The sequence below is a fragment of the Numenius arquata genome, chromosome 4 (assembly GCF_964106895.1).
Source record: "Numenius arquata chromosome 4, bNumArq3.hap1.1, whole genome shotgun sequence".
Taxonomy (NCBI): domain Eukaryota; kingdom Metazoa; phylum Chordata; class Aves; order Charadriiformes; family Scolopacidae; genus Numenius; species Numenius arquata.
In genome coordinates, this window is record NC_133579.1 from 14,744,010 (window position 1) to 14,762,865 (window position 18,856).

General features: G+C 39.7%; 1 protein-coding gene across 4 annotated transcripts in view; it reads left to right on the forward strand.

Moving 5' to 3' along the window:
- The window catches only part of NOL4 (nucleolar protein 4), a 194,056-nt gene that overhangs the window by 50,369 nt on the left and 124,831 nt on the right, over window positions 1–18,856 (forward strand). For all 4 annotated transcript variants that reach the window (XM_074146342.1, XM_074146343.1, XM_074146344.1 and 1 more), the window contains exon 5: window positions 1,095–1,227. In XM_074146342.1, the coding sequence (XP_074002443.1) occupies window positions 1,095–1,227 (133 nt within the window). The remainder of the gene's footprint in view (window positions 1–1,094; window positions 1,228–18,856) is intronic.

The following is an 18,856-nucleotide window of genomic DNA, read 5'->3' on the forward strand; positions in this document are numbered from 1 at the left end:
CAATTCTGGTGAACAACCCAGAAAAATAGTCAGATCCTGTCAGTTTTGTTTTTGTTAAAAAAATAAATTATATTAATTGGAAAAGTGTTTTAAACTGGTCTTTGGGGGATACAAAATTATTTGCCATATTTTTCTCTATGTTCTTTAAAATGCTTTTATTCATAACTGGAGTAATTATCTCAGAGAAGTTGTTACTGAAAATATATCACCTTAGGCTTGGATGTTGCCTCAGCAGCTTACAGAGCAAGACTTGTGGATGCTTAATTTTTAATCCATGAGTGGGCGCGTGAACTTCAGTGGGACTGAAACAAGTGATGTTAAACATGTACGTGAACTTTTGTGGACTAGGTCCAAAACTGTTTTGTTTTTATAAATGGGTACAAAATATTTGATCGGGACTTTTACTTTTTGCCCTCTGCTGTCATCCCTAGTAGATGCTATGTAATTAGACTTGATGGATGAGTCATATTAAAGATATATAAGGCAGAATAAATTTGAAGTGATTCTCATGTGGTTATATTACTTTGGTTTGCCATTGACTGTCATTTGAACATACTCAGAACTCTTATAAGCTTTATAATTTTCACAGATGCTTCTTTAAGCACAGTAACAGTGTAAGGGTGACATCATGTCAAGAGAATTTGGTCGTGGATTCTTATTAGGTCAAGTTGCCATTTGGAAATATCTTACCGTGAGTGGTCATCATGGGGTTACCAACCTTGCTTTGTAAAGGTAGAAGATTCAGGCAGGGAATGTGGAGTGCTCTCCTCAACCAAATTTGAACAACAAGGACTTGGTATGGGGTCTCCAGTTACTAGCCCTCTTTTGCAAAATACTATGGAAACAGAGTGTGGTAATGGAGTATCCTCATAGTTGAACAAATTGTGTTTGTCAGATTATCTTATCACATAAACACCATGTTGTCCTTGCTTTTCTTTATGTGCTTGGCTTGTTTGCTTATATACAGAAAGATCTAGCATGATTACACTCCCCACCAGGTGCGAGTGAAACAAATGGGAACAAGTGAATTGCACTTAATAATGTGAACAACGTACAATGTTTTCTGACACGTCTCTGAAACATTGTGTTTTCAGGATGAAAGCTCTATAGAAAGTGATGAGTTTGATATGAGTGACTCGACTAGGATGTCAGCTGTGAATTCTGACCTCAGCTCAAATCTGGAGGAGAGAATGCAAAGTCCTCAGAACCTCCAGGGCCAGCAGGATGGTAAGGCTCTCGTTTCCTACAGAAAATGTGGTATTGCCTTGTCTTTTTCCCATTCTGTGCCTTCATTTAGTACCTGCTGTGTCCTTTTTTTCATATTGTGTTTCATTAGGTAATTTGAAATGTATGTTCCCTATGTCTCAGCATGAAGAGGATGAAGTTGGTGGGTTTTTTTGCAGGTTAATTTATTTGTTGCTTAGGCAACAGGTGAGTGCTTAGACCACTACATGTCAAGTATTATTATTTTACTATTTTTATATATGTAGCGTGACCATACACAGACATAAAAAAGAAATGAAACTCAAACCTTTCTCAGCAAACCAGAAGGTTACTGAAGTTGTTTTTACTGGTTGAAATGAGGGAGAGGGGTGTGACAGAAGCATGATTTGAGAGCTAGGAATTGGGATGTGATATTCAGAAGAAAGGATGAAAAAGACAAACTCTGATAGGGAAATAGAGGTAAAAGTAAAGAAGACAGAATGAGCAGCATTGTAAATTTGCATGTTAATTATTTCTAGGATAGTTACAACACAAAGCTTATTTATTGGTGAAAGAGATGGAAGTTTTACTTTGCATAGAAGATACATCGATGTATACTCTTTGATTTCAGCCCTTGTTATAGAACAAGTTAGATAGAACTGGTTTGGAATGAACTTTCTCCTTGGCTATGGAGCTCACAAAAAGCCTGTCCACTGCAGACTGCTACAGTGGCTCACGAGTGGCACGTGAATGCGGAACACCCAAAGTGCATGTCTATTCTATCACTATTGGAAACAACACATTGGTATTCTGTACTTGTTACTCCATAATTTCCTGATCATGTGTGCCAATTCAGAAGTGCTTCTTATATTTCTCCTGAACACTAAATATATAGCATTTGACAGTTAAGCTGGATTCTTTCCACTTTATGCATCATAGTCAATCGCTAGCTGGTAAGCTATTTAGGTGAGAATGGGTGTGCTGCGTAGTGGCTGATGGGATCTGGTGGTGGGTAGGACCTTCTGCTGTGTTGCTCTCTGGACAACTAAAGGAGGAGGTTGTCTATGATAATTTGGTAGGCCAGATTCTAACCACAGCTGCCTTTTGTCTGAGAGTTCCTCAAGCTATCACAAAATTTTAGCAACTTTTGACTTTAGGGAACATACATAGATAGAAATAAAGGTGCAGTTCTGATGCACAAGGTGTAAGAAAAGCCAGTTCACTTTCCTGTTGAAGTTTGACTTTTCAGGGATAATATATTATAATAAGACGCTAAGTTAGAGTTTTCAGGGATACTTTGGAAGGTGCCGTTGTTATGTATCTGGCTTTCAGTGCAAAACTGTGCTTTAGAGGTTTTTGCTTACCTATATATTCAATCTGTTTCACATATACAGGACATTTCTTAATAGTAATTGTGTACGTGTATATATCTGAAATAAAAATTATAGCTCAGTAGAGTAACCTATGAAGAAATGCATGTGATACATGTCTTAATACCTACCACGACCAGATTCATGTGCCACATCTAATCATATTAGAACATAGGTACGAATGATAAAATGCTACAAATTTGTCACTTGCTATTTAAAATGTATGGGAAATAAATGCACTGTGGTCTTTGAACTGCAGGTAGTGTGATCTTACAGAATTGCTTTAAATCTCTGCTTTCTTTCCTTTCCTCCCAGATGGTACTTGCTCACCTTCCTAAGGCAATCCTATTTTTTGTTGCATCTTCTGGCTGAAGCATCTACCCATAGATTTGAAATAGTAGCTCTTCCTGCTTCATAGGTTTCCTGTGCTAGCTGTTGTCAGGTAGCAAACCTGAGTGTGGCTAGTTATAGCAGCAACACTACTTTTTTCAGATATGGGAGAAGAGGCTGAAGGAGGAACTGAAAGACGTTAGAGAAGGAGGGCAGGAAAAAAGAAGATTGGAAGAAAATAATGAACACAGGGATAGAGGGATGGAAGTGGGAACAGGAAGGAGGGAAGACAAAAAGGAACTTAAGTGGACTTGACAGTATGATCCCTTTTGCCATCACAGCCTTCACTGTAAAATTTAACACTTAATTATAGCACACGCACACAAAAATCATAACCAAAGCACGAACATGTGTGTCTAAAGTGCTTCCTGCCCCTTCCCTCAAACATTCTATATGTCCATGAGAGTTTATGTCAGCCACCATGTTCAGTCTACAGATAAAGGCACTTGGCATTTGGATCATCTGAAATGTCTTTGCTGCATTCTGGCAGGTGAAAACCTGCTGCTGCATAAGGTTGCCTGTGCACACATAGTTGGGAATGGTGTCTGTGGTGGAATGGGACAGCAGAGGTCTTCTGCTGCCTGAAGCATGCCATCTTTGAGAGAATGAGTTGCTAATGGGAATCATTGATAAAACTGCTGCCTGAGGTGGACTAGTGACAGCTCCAGTGTACCTAAAGGTGATGTGTTCTAGCACTTTGCTTACCTGGCTTTCCATATGAGGTGGCATGAGAATATTAAACATCTATTGGTTTTTTTTTTTTTTTTTTTTCCATGTATTTTCACAGAATCACAGAATCTTAGTGGTTGGAAGGGACCTTTGAGATCATCGAGTCCAACCACATTAAAAAAAAAAAAACAAAACAAAACCACACAAACAAACAAAAAAACACAACACAAAACCAAACAAACAACAACACCCCCCCCCCAAAAAAAAAAGTGATTAAGATTAACTGATTTGGTACTAGGGTATAAACTGAGTCTGTGTACCCAGAGGAACGTAATAGTGAGCTGGGCCATGCCACTGAGAGATAGATGGAAGTTTCTCTTCCAGTTCAGTTTATCAGAGCATAGTGGAACGCTGACACTATAAACATAAAAGGAATAAGATGCGTTCATACCCTGTTCCCTTGGGGCTGCATTATATTTAGACATGCATTTGGCTTTGGGACTCCACTGCAGAGCTCATACTAGAAAATTTAACCTGAGGTTTCTCAGTGTCTTCCAGTCTAGTACTCCGTGTTTTCTGTTTCTCATGGTTAGGGTGTTTGAACCTAAATAGAATAAAGACAAATATCAGAGCAACCCACATTATCAGCTAAAAGCAATAGAGTTCTTCACCCAGAAATGTCACGGTAGGTAGGAAAAATGCTGAGAACGAGGGCACAGAGAGGGAAGGTGTGTGTGCACTCACAGTAGATGGGTGCTGGTACTGCACAAAAGTCCTGAGCTCGCAAAGGTACTGAGGCTTCATAAGATTCCTTGTGTAAAGCATATTAGGTTGAAAGGGAACAGGGAATTGAGGAAGAAATGAAAAGTGGGAAGAGTTGGTGAATTGTATCCATAGTACTGAAGTTGCCACAATACTATGAAGGACAGTTTCAACTTTAAATTAGCCTTTGTATGCTTTTAAATAACAGGGCCTTGAGTCACACCTGCTGGTGAATGGCTGAAAATAGCATCCTGAGCACCTGCGGGGCTGCTGCAACTATGGGGGAGGAGTTGGAAAAGGGCTGCTGCTCTTCCCTGGGGAGTTAGAAAAGGAAAGGAGCTTTAATTTGCAATCGATTCATTCCCCAGCTGGGAATGGGGTAAGGCTATCTGGTTACCAGTGCCTCAGAGCTGCTTTCCCTGGCAGCCAGCTGGATAATAGGGCTGCAAATAGCTGGTGTGTTGCTTTCAGTTTTGCACCCTCTTCGCTTGCTTGACCCTATTTTCTTGCTTCCCTATACACGCTGCAGCTCCCTTGTCCTAAGTGGGTTCTTTGGAGCAAGCCCTCCATACCACTCATCTGCAGGTAAAGCTCCTGCATGAGAGCTGTCTTCAATTCTCCTTTTTCCCAATAACGTTCTAGGGACTCTGATGTTGCTGGATCAAACCCTTTTGCCCTTGTCTTAGACCACAGACAGCAGGCAAGGTTTGCAAACTGAGTTAGAAATGAAGGAACTTGTCATTTTTTTTTTTTTTTCAATTAGTACTTCAACCTGTACAAAAAAAAAAAAAAATGTAGTAAAAGCTGGCCTCTGGATAGGTCTGTCAGAGATGCAACAAGAGCTTGTACCCTGTGGGAAAATGGGATTCTTGTCGCCCTTGCCTGTTAGCTGGAGCCCTGTGCAGAACAGCTGAGTGTGTTTGCTCCTTTGCTGTGGTGTTCATTAGTTACCAAGACATGAGAGAGGTGTAGGGGGATGCTTTGATTAGAGGAAGTTAAGAACATGCACAGCTCTAGAAGTGACAAGAGTTAGGTATCAATTTCATGTTGAATTTTTTTTTTTTGGTTTTCACTATGTGAGCTATCAAATAAAAATCAGGGATGAGACTATTTGACTGTAACTCAGTATAAGATGCAGAATTAATTTATTTTCAGTATTTCTCACTGTACTGAGGTACACCAAAACATATAATTGCTTTGTCTGAATTTGGGTGGAAGGACTATGTTCTCTTCAGTCTAGTTTTTAGAAAATGATAGTTACATGTACAGAACTCCCCCTCACAGATGCTATATGGAGACTGTTTATCGCAGCCAGCTGTGACGATTCAACCTTTGACAGGGCTTGTGCTATCTTCTTAGACATGGAGATTACTAATAAGCTTTTCCTGATTGTATTTTTTTGCAATTTATAGAAAATTGAGCAATAATACTGTAATGCAATGGGCAAAAGCCTTCAAATAGTTTGTGGTCATTTGGATGGTGCCGGTTCTCTTTCCGTGGGATGTTGAAGTCTCCAGGCTTTCCACAATAGAGGTGTAGGAGATGTGGTTGTTCCCATTAACTGTTCCCTTAATTCATTTGGTGTTCGTGGTAGATACAACTGTTGGAGTCAGTCATCTAAATACTGTTTTTCTGCATCAAAGGTATAATCTTTACTCAACAGCTTCACCTGAAACAAGTAACATCAGCTAATTAAGTTGTCAAAATTGTGTGTCTGCAAGGGTGCAGTTTGCTATATCTGTGCTTGCCATTGGTTTGTTCTTTCTGAACTGAGTCCAAGACAAATGTTTAATCCATCTTCCCATTCTCAACTGGTTGCATTGGCATACTTCTTTCTGCGTTTCTCTTTATTCCACTAAAACCTGGACCCCCTGTCTTAAAATATTGAATTTTCTTTTTCTACAAAGTGATTTAAGTGAGATGTATGGGTTTGAAAATGAACTGCAGGCCAAAGGGAAGACAGATGAGTGAAGGAGCGTATTGGAGTAAATGGTCTCTGCTGTTGCTTATGTTTTGGCCCTGCACTTGATGTTGAGCAAAGCGAGCGTTAAAAAAAACAATATGAGAGCAGATGATTCCCAGCACTAAACCCATAACAACCATTTGCTGCTAATTAAGAATTTTCAGTGGAAATGTTTTCACGTTAATTTACAAAATTAATTTACATTAATGAATATTTTGCCTTTAATTTCTGTTCAAGCACTGAAAGGTTTTACAAATATGCTTGTTTGGTATGAGGTCTAAGTTCTCTTGACTTCAGTAAAGACCCACTAAAGATTAGCTGAAATATTTGCAGAGTTTGGGCGTCTTTTACTTCAAAGCTTGACTTTAGGCTTCAAAACAAAGCACCTGACATTTCTGTGGTATATGGAAGGGAGTGAAATTACCACATGAAGTCATAAAGCTTTAACAACAATATTAAAAGTAAAATAAAAAGCAGCCTGCTATTTTTCCTACATGCAACCTCCTATACTTTTAGAAAGCCTTTTCATTTTGGGGATTTTCTGTGGCTTGACTGGTTTTGTTTGCAATTTGTAGATCTATACTAACACAGCTATAATGCTGTAAAAGTTCCTTATTAAGCTTATACATTATACAAGACATTGGACACGCAAAGTTAATAAGCATTTTACTCTAAAGCCAAAGGTGATTTTCACTTAATAGTGAGGGTTTGGGCTGATTAAGAATGAAGGAGGTAGCACTGTTAGCTTACAAAGACTATAGAAAAACAATTACTGCTTTACTTTTTTTATTTTTGTGAAATGGCAGACCATTAAAATTACATTCAAGCTAGGGCCAGGAGAGCTGACTGAATTTTGTGGTATATTCAGACCTTCCAGTCTTGCTTGAGCCAGTGAAACTTGTAAAATTTTGGGCACTAATCCCAAAAATCTCAATTCTTATGACTAAAGGTAAAACAGTACAATAAATACTATTTTTCTGAAAGAGATCTAAGATACTTGCCTGTCTCATGGTGGTGGAAGAGTACAGTAACATCCAGGCAATGCGGGCTATACAGCACCTGATGCAGAGTCTTTTGTGATCTTGCTCTAATTTCCCTGAAGAGGAAAGCCCATCTGCATGAACAGCTTTTACCTTCCCCCTATTCTGGGAGATAGAGCAGAGGCTGAATGAGGGCAACTACCGTGTCCTGAAGACGAGGGCTGAGACAAGCTGGCAAGAGGGGATGAGGAAGGTCTCTGCTTTGGCTGCACAGCAGTCTGTTTTGAGGATAAGCAAAGGTCTCCAGCCTCTGCAGCTGTTGATCTGCCACCTCTTGCAAGCACCAGCTTCATTACTGAATAAATCGAAACACAGCACAGCCACATATGCATATTTCTGAGTAAGTTTATGGGCTTCACTGAAGTGTTATTTTACACGTCAAAATCATAAAGGTTTCTTTAGACGGGGGGGTTAGTTATAATATATTGCTCTAACTGAGAAAATTAGTATCATCTTCACCTAAAGAGGGTTAAAGTGGACCTGAGAACCTGGCATATAGTACTAGTATTATTTTGCTTCAGTGGAGCTATACCTGGGGTGATTTGGTCCATCAGATTTGCTTTGATGTAGTATTATTTGCACAAACCAATGCATATAAGAAAGAGGAAAAAATTACTAAAACAAGAACTGAAAGCCAGACAATTGTGGAAATCTAGTTCCACTGGTGTTTTAAGAGCTTCTTTAGAGGTGATGCCACATCAGTGCAAAAGGTACTACGAGTGACACTGTAATGACTCTTGAGCAGTGTTATGAAGTCCGTGATAATTCATTGTACTGACCCTGGGCAAGAGCTTGAAATGTTAGTGCAGCAGCATTAGAAACGTTCAGTCCTTAGCATCATTAAGAAAAGCTGGGTGGAATTTTCAGCAAATCAAGTATTCTAATGTGCTGGCTGCTGACGAGGCAGCTGGTATGTGCATTGTCATCAGAATATGGAGCTGATATATGAGGCACTTCTATTGTACGATAGATGCAAATCTTCCTTTAACTTTCTATACAACTCAGATTTGATAAGAATTAATCATCAGTGTCTCTTCATGGAAAGCCCTCCTTCCTCCCTCCAGATTAATGTCATTAAGTGAAGGCATAGGTGAGGCCAGTACTTCACTACCTCAGTGGACCTGCCTAATCAGGCAAGGGTCTCAAAACAGGATTTGAACATGAGCGTCCCTCTCACTGAAGTGCAGCAAATGGGTTACTTTTACAGTTGTCTCTATTCATGTGTAGAGTTACTGTATTTTCATTTGCTAGTTGCGTGAATCTTGTGAGTTGGCTGTGCTGAATGTCTCCCCTCTGCTCTATTTTACTTCTGTGTGTCTTCTCTCATCTTTTTATAACTTGTGTTCTTTTTTTTGACATCTCTTTGTTTGTTTTTTATCTTATACTGTAATTTGCTTTAGAGACTAAAATATTATTAAACATGAATTATGCATTGAGCAGACTCTCTGCTAGAGTCTGACTGGTCTGCTGCAACGAGAGAACAATCCTGTTTCCCGCACCACCCTCCCAGCTGCACAACTGTCACTTTCTATTATGCTTGCCTTGAACAATTGAGTGTGGCTTGTAATGACAATAATTGCCTCAAAATTGTTTGTCATGTTTGCCTTGTTAGCAACAAACTACTAACTGTTGGTTACAATCAAGTTCTCAGCTATTATTCCATAATTACAACAGGGAATACTTGCAGCCAATAATAGCTGAGAAATTAGAATTATCTTTTCACAAGTAATGCTAAAATGCTTACAGACCATTCACTCTATTCAAAGCCTTTCTTTTTCACATCAGCAATCTAATAGTAAGTGAAGCCTACCCCGCTGTAAAACTCTCACCACAGACCTTCCTTTTGCACCTTCGAAACGGGTCTGTGGGTTGCATCCGTGTAGCACAGCTCCTCTATCAATAGATATGTCACTTTGGCAATAATACTAACCAACCAAGCTGTCTCTTCCTTACGCAGGTACTGAAGGGAGCCAATTTGCTTTTGATTTCAGTATGCAAACCCTTGTAACTAAGCTTAGCAGGATTTCTCAAAGCATTGTTTTGGTTGATTTTCTTTGTTGGTTTTCCTTATCTTAGCATCTCTCAGGCTTTTCCCCCCATTTCTTTATAATATCAAAATTAAGGAGGGGCATTCTGGTATAGGGATTTAGTTTTGGTTTCCAGTACAGACACTTTTCCCAGTTTATCCTTTTGTATGTACCAGTTGACTTTAGCAGAGGCTATGTGCAAAGATTGCTTAATTTAATTTGGTCTACTTCCTTACAGTATAGCAGTATAGGTAGAGTTTTTTTCATAACTACTGTTAAAATGTATGCTGGGCATTGACTCAACTTTTTTTTTTTCCTGTTATGTTTAATATAGAATAATGTAATAGAGCATTTTTATTTCAGTAAAAGGAATGTAAAACAGTGTGCTTTAAAGAAAATTAAATTTAGCCATGAATTCTTCACTGTGTTATTTTAATTAAGGAAGCTATTAATTTTTTTTTTCTGAACAGGAAATTCCCTGGAGACATTGGGCTGTCTTGTGAAAGATTATTTTTTTTTTAATAGAAATTTCTTTAAAGTGTTTCTTTGTAAGAATGAATGTTTAAGATTAGGAGTAATTTTTTAAAAAATGCAAATACTTTGATACAAAAAGAGAGTAGTACTTTTTCAGCCTTAAAGAGTTTTGTAAGATTTTACACATAGGAAGTGGTTATATATATTTTCCTGAGATCTGTGAATCAGGGTTTTCCAATAATTGATTTAATGTTGCCAAATAGTAACCTGAGGCAAAGGGACACTCTGTCACTGCTTAACAGGATGGAAGAAATGATACAATCAGTCCGAAAGGTTCAGGATAGGCTGAACTCCAGTGATGTCCTCCAAGTATTCATGAATGCTGAGGGCCTGGTTATTGTGAGAAAGATGGAAGTGATGGTTTGCAGGTTGACTGGAGACAGAAAGATACAATGATTACATTTAGCGTCAACAGATTAAAATACAGCCAGGCTCTTTTGCAAGTTTATTTAGCACTTGGTGACTAGTTAACAGCTTGCTGGGTGACATGTGAGGCTCAAGCAGTCTCTCCGCTGCTGCACACCAGGTGGGCATTGACTGGTTGCTGAAGGAGCACCCTTCCAGAAGGGCAGACAGACTTTAGCAGTTGCTCAAACCCACTCTAGGAAAGGATGTGAAGGAGCACACCCTATTTTGTTGCCTTTGTGGGCTGTACTGGGTGTGATGCTGAGAAACCAATCCAGAACCTCAGTTGTAAGGGTTGGTATTATCATTAGAATAAATTCAGATAAAAGCTAACACAAAGGAAGAATCCAAATTTATATAAGATATAATTTTCAGACTTAGGTCCAAAGAAATGAAGAGAGATTGATGCCTTAGGTGCCATGGAGTAGAGCTGGAATGTGGTTTTCCAGCTGAAATATTGCTCTGAGATCAGTATCTACTGCAAAGTTCCTGGTTATTGGGGCAGGTGTATCTTTGTATCTTAAGTCCTTCCTCAGTGCTGCATTTTAATTTCAGAGATTTTACAAGCCTGCTTTCTTGTGAAATGAATCAAGGAGTCAGCTTAATGCATCCCCGAGAGAACTAGTGACTGCTTCTACCAAACTTCTAGCAGTCCTGATGTCCCACATGCTTTACTGGGTAGAGTTGTTCCCTAAGCAGAGGGTAGAATGATCCTTGTTAATTACCATCCTGGATCCTTGCTATAAACAAACTGTTAAACTTGTGTAAAAGGAATAATTACTTCTGACTTGGCAGTGGAGTTCAAACCTCTGTGTTTAGCTTTTCATACTCTGAAACCTGGAGTCCACATAAGCATAGACATTGGCATGGAGACTTAAATGATATCATAAACCAGAATAAAGCGTGTGTTTCACTAGCAGCTTTTAAATAAGGCAACAGTAATAGGTACTTTGGGGCAATAACTGATTAGAAAATTTGATTTTGTGCTTTGAGAAACACTGTGATAAAACCATGATATCAACTGACTAGTCTAAAATCTTAGGAGCAATAATTGCTATTACTGCTTTGATGGGAAAAGAAATTAGGAGATACAGACAGGGAATAGATTTTTTTTTTTTTTTCTCTGCAAAGAAAACAAAATAGAGACATGATGTTTCAGATACACAAAGTTACTGTTCCAAGAAGAACCAAAATATGAAGTGTACTAAAATTTTAATGAGTTAATTGGCAAAGGCATGCAGTGGGTTTGTTATGTCATACTGCTTGTCTCTTGGATGGTTATTCTGAAGGGAGCTGATGCTACAGCCTGTCAAAGAGTGGATGAAGATGCAGAACTACAAGACTTGAGAACTTTTAATGTGAATTACCTGCAATGGGAGAAACAGGCCCTCTTCAAGAGGAGGTGGTACAAACAGTGAGAGCAGCCCAGGCTGTCTAGAGAGGCAGAAAGAAATGGAAGCAACTAGTGCTGTCAAATATCTTTTAAGAGGACTCCTTGGATGTGTATGAAGAATCGATAAATAATCTTTGAATAGTTTATAGGTCTGTATACATCTTCTGTACCAAAGAAAGCTAGGATTTCTGTCTGTCTGAAAGCAATCGGTAACTTTTTAAAAATATCCCTCGAAGCTAACTGTCCAAGGACCATATTTTTATGAAAAATTTCAAAGAACTTTGAGATTTAGGGACTTGGCTTTTGGAAATTGTATCCAGCATGATCATGTCAAAAGTATACGGGTGCAATTAAAAGCTTCCTAAAATCAATGATAAACATTTCTACAAACTCCAGTGGAGACAAGGTTTCATCCTTCATGTTTTCATAATAGGTTCTGGCCAGTTGAACTGATCCTCAAGTAGTTAATGTGGGTACTGAAATTGCTACTGGTTCTTTAATTAAACTAGCGGTGCAGTTTATGCAGAGATGATAAGCTTTAATTCAGTGAGTTAGCCAAGCTCTGTCTGTGTTCCTGTATCTTCCTTTCTTCTTTCTGCTACATTTCTTTGATTCTGTACTAGTTATGTGTGCTCTTGAGGAACCGTGCATCTTAGATTCCTGGATCAGACTATAATCCCTGGTTATTTCTGCACATCTGTAGTCACAGACTTGCAGTTGCACATGTTGTTATATCTCCTGCAAATATGCCCTATTTTAATTAAAAGCATGGATGTTGCAAAGCCTGTTAGAAAGGACAGATATTTTTCTGTTCTCTGAATCAGCTACTCGGCAGCATGCTTCCATTCAGTCCTTGGGGAAAAAAGGGCCTAAAATGATTACTTACTCAAGAAGGTGGGGAAATGGTGGTGACAGCATTAAAAGGCATGTGGTATGGGTGGATTTTGAAGAGTAAGATGAGAGCCTGGACAAGTTCTCCACAGTGATTTAAGAAAGAGCCTTCCATGGTGATTCTTGAACTTAATTCTCTCTGTTGGCATTGGAAAATGCTGATTTAAATAGAAGCTTACTTAAATGGAGCTTTACAAAGAAGAGGGTGGACATGGTAAAATGATAATTTTTGTCTCAGAAACAACAGTTCACCACCTAGGAAGCTGTGTACTCTTCTAGGCTTTTGCAGGCAGCTCCAACACCACCATGGCCATTCAGTAGAACAAGTTCATTTCAGAAGAGCTTCTACTGCAAGGGTAATTGACTTGGATGGGTAGTGGTAGCATATTAGGCTTTTTTGTTTCTTGGACCCCCTTCCAGTATACTGCCTGGTTTTGAGTCGTCCAGTTGGTGGTAGTCTGTGGGGTAGTTCTTTTCTACCTATGTTTTTGGTTGTTGTTTGGTTTTTTTTTTTTTTTTTTTAGGGTGGCTTTGACATGTTCTAGGGAGTCTGCTGTTTTTTGTAGATGCTTAGTATGAGCTTCTGTGGAAGAGGATGCTGTGATGTGGCAACAGGGAGGAGGAAAACTGGGGTGTCCCAAATCAGGCATGTGGCCCACCAAAATAGCATATTGTAATAGAACAAAAGCCCATTGCTTCTTAGCTGAAGTAGGTTGTAGGACCTTGTATCACCTGGGCATGAACAGACTGGCTAGTAAGACCTCAAACTTAAATGGTCATCAAGTGCACATGTCTGATGGAGGGAGCAGCACAAATATCTGGTTGGGTTTTTTTTTTGTTGGTTTTGGTTTTTTTTTTTTTGTATACAGATAGAAAGGAAATAGCTATTTGGTTTTTAAACTGTTCCTGCCCTGCAGAATTAATTTCTCTGAATAATAATGAGTTTCTTTAAAGATATTCCTGTCTTGTGGGTCAAGAAGAAATCTAGTCTCCCATGCTGTCTGACTACCTCTTGGGAATACTGCAATTAGCTGCACTTTGAACCTGAATGAAAAAATGAGGAGAAAACCACTCTCCTGAATCTTCCATTATTCCTGCTGAGAGTGAAAACTGTCCCCCTTCAGCACCCTTCCAGGCAGGAAAATTTTACTTATTCTGCTTTCCTATATGAGTACGTGGTGGATGCCTTACCATTTGTTTCTTCCTGACTGTATACACAGATGTGAACAGAAATCAGTTCTGAGGAAAAATACAGAGAGTAGAGGGTTAGGAAGGCTGCTTAGGGACTAACAGAGATTGATCTTGCCAGCTCGACAAGGTTAGTTTTCCAGCAAAATTTATTAAAAATAGAGTTAACATTGAGTTGTATGTTGGTCCTGTTTTATATTTCATTAAACAATATGAAACAAGTACAAAGCTAATTGAAGTGTACACAGAAGTATCTATTACTATGAATGGATTTTTTTATTTGTATGTTTTAAAACCATATTTATAAATCTATGTTTCTTTTATCACATATAAATCTCTTTCTGTAGTCATCTGTTTCTAAGTGAAATGATCACTAAAGAGAGGTAGAGCTTTATGGCATGGGAATCTGTTATTAAGCAGATGATACATTTTTCTGTGCACTAATTAGAGAATATCTCAGAGAGTTCAGAAATACCATGAGCCTGAAGTTCTAAAGAGGCAATTCTGTGAAGTCTAAATCCAACCAGAGCAGTATATATTCTGATACCTCCTGAAGCTCCAAGGCGAAAAAGAGTTTGCATCTTTTGCTTTCTTGTTGTTTTGGTGTGGGTGGAAAAGGTTTGTTTGAATGGGTTTCAAACAAATCATAAGGTGTATCCCATCTAAATTGGCTTTTGTTTTCCTGTTCAATTGGAGCAACAGCAAGAAACAGTGAATATCAGTGTCTGTAGCTTCTATCAGAATATTATAGGTTATATCTGATGGGCAGCAGTAGCTGCAACAGCTTAGCAGCATGTTCTTCTTCCAGGGAAGAAACATAAAAAGTAAATTCAGATGTCTCTCTCTTGTAGAAGCAGGTTCCATATATATGAACATGAAACTTATAGTGAAGCTCTTTCCATCCTTCGAAGTGTTTTCCTTTGATACAGGGCAGTACCTATATTTAGGGCTTCCTCTCAGAACCATTTCCAGTGGTGCTTTGCGGAGCAGGTCAGAGAATAAGTGAAGAACATAAGACTGGTGAGGACTTGACAGTTGGTGAGTAAATGGTCTCCTGAGGGCTCTTTAGATGATTTCATACTGAAATACAATGATTGGCCATGTCCAAAGAGTTAAAGTCAATGTCTTAATGGCCAAGTGGAAACCAGTAATGAGTAGTGCCCCTCAAGGGTCCATACTGGGACCAATACTATTTAATATCTTATGCAATGACATAGTGGGATTGAGTGGACCCTCAGCAAGTTTGCAGCTGACATCAAGCTAAGTTGTGCAGTTGATTTACCAGAGATGAGTGCCATCAAGAGGGACCTGGACAGGCTTGAGTAGTGGGCCTGTGCAAGCCTTATGAAGTTCAACAAGATCAAGTGCAAGGTCATGTACCTGGCTCGAGACAGTTCCCTAGATCAATACAGACTAGGGGATGAATGGAGAGTGGAAAAGGACTTGAGGTAACTGATGGATGAAAAATTGGACGTGAGTTGTCAATGCGTGATGGCAGCCCAGAAAGCCATTTTGTATCCTGGGCTGCATCAAATAAAGCAAGGCCAGCAGGTCCAGGGACGTCATTCTGCCCCTCTACTCTGCTCTCATGACAACCCACCTGTAGTACTGCATCCAGCTGTGGGGTCCCCAGTACAAAAAAGACATAAGGAACTGTTGGAGTGGCTCCAGAGGAGGGCCATGGTAGGAGGTTGGACTAGATGACCTTTAAAGGTCCCTTGCAACCCAAACCACCCTATGATTCTGTAATTGTGGTAATCAAAGTGAGAACTCACACACTCCAGCTTATAAAGCCTATGTCAAAAAAATAAAGGAGATTTCTGGCTCATTACAGGAGGAAGATGATTTATTTTTGCTGCCCTGGCTGTTTGGGCAGTCAATAATGTAGCATCTCGAAGGGTCCCAAAACTGAAGAGTGGGTTGAGTAATGTAAAGCTGAACGTTCTTGTTACTAGAAGATGATCAGGAGGCACTTCCTTCCTCCTACCACCTTTCATTTGTCCGCCTTCATTGTTAAAGGCTTTTTTTTCCCTGCTGTCATCTAAACATCAAGATGGCTGGAGAAGGAGGTGGATTGTGGAGTGAAAAGCTTTGTGCATTAATGTCAGGGTGATAAGGAACGTTTTTTTCCACAGGTTCATGTAGTTATTGGGGAAGAACACTGAGTCTTTTTTTGTCTCTAAGGTGTGGGTTTTGGCAGGACAGAAATACTTTTCATAATAATCTTTAGGTCTCAGTCTAAGGCCATCTGAAATATTTCTTCTCAATACTTCATATTTGGTTATTTGCCAGCTGAAACTATGTCATATCAAGGGAGAATGACAGAAAAGGAAAGGGTGCTGGTGGTTGAAAGGCATGTATTTCCATGAGAACAGACTGAAGTAGAGAAAATGAAAAGGTATGCTATCTTCTTGCTGCTTCCTGGCTTGGATTCTGAGTATAAGAAGAGAAAGGCAGTTTTAGAAGCAAGAAAAACAGTTTTCCAAAGAGTTGCCTGGTAGGCAGGAAGAGAGGCAGCAGTGAGGGGCTTGGCAGAGGCATAAATGGTAGTTAGACCTCTAACTCCTGCAGGGAGGTAGCAGGAGAGAGAGCACTCTTCTGCCATTTGTGTCTTTGAAAGTGCTGCTCTTGGTGAAGGTTTGCAAGTTCTCTTCTAGTCACTCCACAAAGAAGCTATTTAAAAGAGTATTACTTGCCAGTGTGTGTGAAAGGAAAATGTCAGTGCAGGCAAGTTTAGATGTCTTGCATCATATTCTCAGTGGGTTTATATACAGGTTTATAGCAAATGAATCTCTGACCTTTTTTAAAAACAGCTATTATTTTCTGTCTGCGATATTGATTTCTATGATGGTTGGTAGTTGTCAGTGCATCCCTGTAAGTATGAAAAATATAATCTTAATTTCATTAATTATTAGGCACAATTTATAAATCCAAAGTGCCATGGTAATAAAGAAAACCTGCTGATGTCCACCCACTATCCATTCTCATCTTCACATAGTGAAGTAACCACATAGCTGTTTGTGGTAAACGCCTGCCTGATTTCAGTACAACAAAATCTGTTCTGGAATACCAGCGAGTCAGTGGCACAGCATAAGTGGCATGCTGTATTATGTTGTCTGCGTTCCAGAAGAGACGTTGTCACCTCTTCCACCCACCCTCTGCATGTGGAGTGTCTTTTCAAATCTGAGGGTGTTTGCCTTAAATTGAAGGCCTGATTCAGTAGTTGTTTTATTGTTTTAAGTAGTAATACTAAAGGAAGCCTTTTCAATTGGGAGCAATCCCAAACACAAATACAGGCTGGGAATGGATTGAGAGCAGCCATGGGGAGAAGGACTTGGGGGTGTTGGTGGATGAGAAACTCAATGTGAGCTGGCAATGTATGCTTGTAGCCCAGGAAGTCAACTGCATCCTGGGCTGCATCAAAAGAAGTGTGGCCAGCAGGTCGAGGGAGGTGATTCTGCCCCTCTACTCCACTCTCATGAGACCCCATCTGAAGTACTGCATCCAGCTCTGGCGTCCCCAACATAAGAAGGACATGGACCTGTTGGAGCAAAGATGATCAGAGGCCACGAAGGTGATCAGAGGGCTGGAGCACCTCTCCTATGAGGACAGGCTGAGTGAGTTGGGATTGTTTAGCCTGGAGAACAGAAGGCTCCAGGGAGACTTTGTAGCAGCCTTCCAGTACCTAAAAGGGGCCTACAGGAGAGATGGGGAGGGACTCTTTATCAGGGAGTGTAGTGATAGGACGAGGGGTAATGGTTTTAAACTGAAAGAGGGGAGATTTAGATTAGATACTAGGAAGAAATTCTTTACTGTGAGGGTGGTGAGGCACTGGAACAGGTTGTCCAGAGAAGTTGTGAATGCCCCTTCCCTGGAAGACCAGGTTGGATGGGTCTTTGAGCAGCCTGGTCTAGTGGGAGGTGTCCCTGCCCATGGTAGGGGACTTGGAACTCGATGATCTTTAAGGTCCCTTCCAACCCAAACCATTCTTTGATTCTATTTGTGGGAATATTACCATCTTTGTTAAGTGTACCCATCCAAAAAACATGAGTGACAGCCATTTCCAATGACTCAGAGCATCATTAATAAAGAATGTTTAGAGATATTAGCAGGAATAGCAAAGCTCAGAAAGGTTACTTTCCCATCTTGCTAGTTAAAACAAAAGGCCAATGGAACTGGGGAAATGAGGCAAGGATGGGTCTTTGACAGAAGAAGAACGTCTGTTGCCTTGACTCACGGCAATATATATTATTTAGAAGCTGGAGGTATCAGAAATTGACAGCAATATGACTGAAGGCCAGAACATAGCTTGCAGACTGTGAAATAAAGCAAGCAAAATAGTCCAAAAGACATGGTTTAATAAATTGTGTTACCAATTTGGTGATGCATTTATTTATGGCTGTTAAGTGATGTGTCCAGGAACTCTGGTGAGTGAATGGGTAAAGCAGAAGGAGGACATTACCGCCATATTCCTCCCATGAGAGTGAACAGAGGTGATGGAGGGTTTTTGGCAACTACAAGCTCTAATGGGAAGGAGCTGTAGAGTTAGTGGAAAAAATTCCACCTTAAGTTAAATCTGCACTGCTCTTTAATGAAATGTGACCAGCTTTTGAAAGGAAAGGATGTTTTTTGGCCCTAAACACTGAAAATGATTTATATTTGTTTTTTTCCTGGATGTTCACACTGATTCAGCACTGACTATATATAGAATTTTTCTTTCAACAAATCCACTCCTTTGATATTAAAGAGGAGCAGCTTTTACACTAAGCCAGAGATCTGGGGGGTATTTTAAGATCCACCTACATCTTGTGAGATAGTCTTTACTACTCTAAATTAGATTCCCTAAACATGACAGATATGAGAATGGATAGAACATATGGATTGGCCAAAGGTATCTGAAGTAGGAGCTTTTTCTTTGTGTGTGCTGCAGCTCAGCTCAGCCTGAAATGTGACAGGCACTTTTAGTGACACGATCATGCAGGAAAGGAGAGGAGAGCTGTGAATATAGGCCAGAAGCTTTC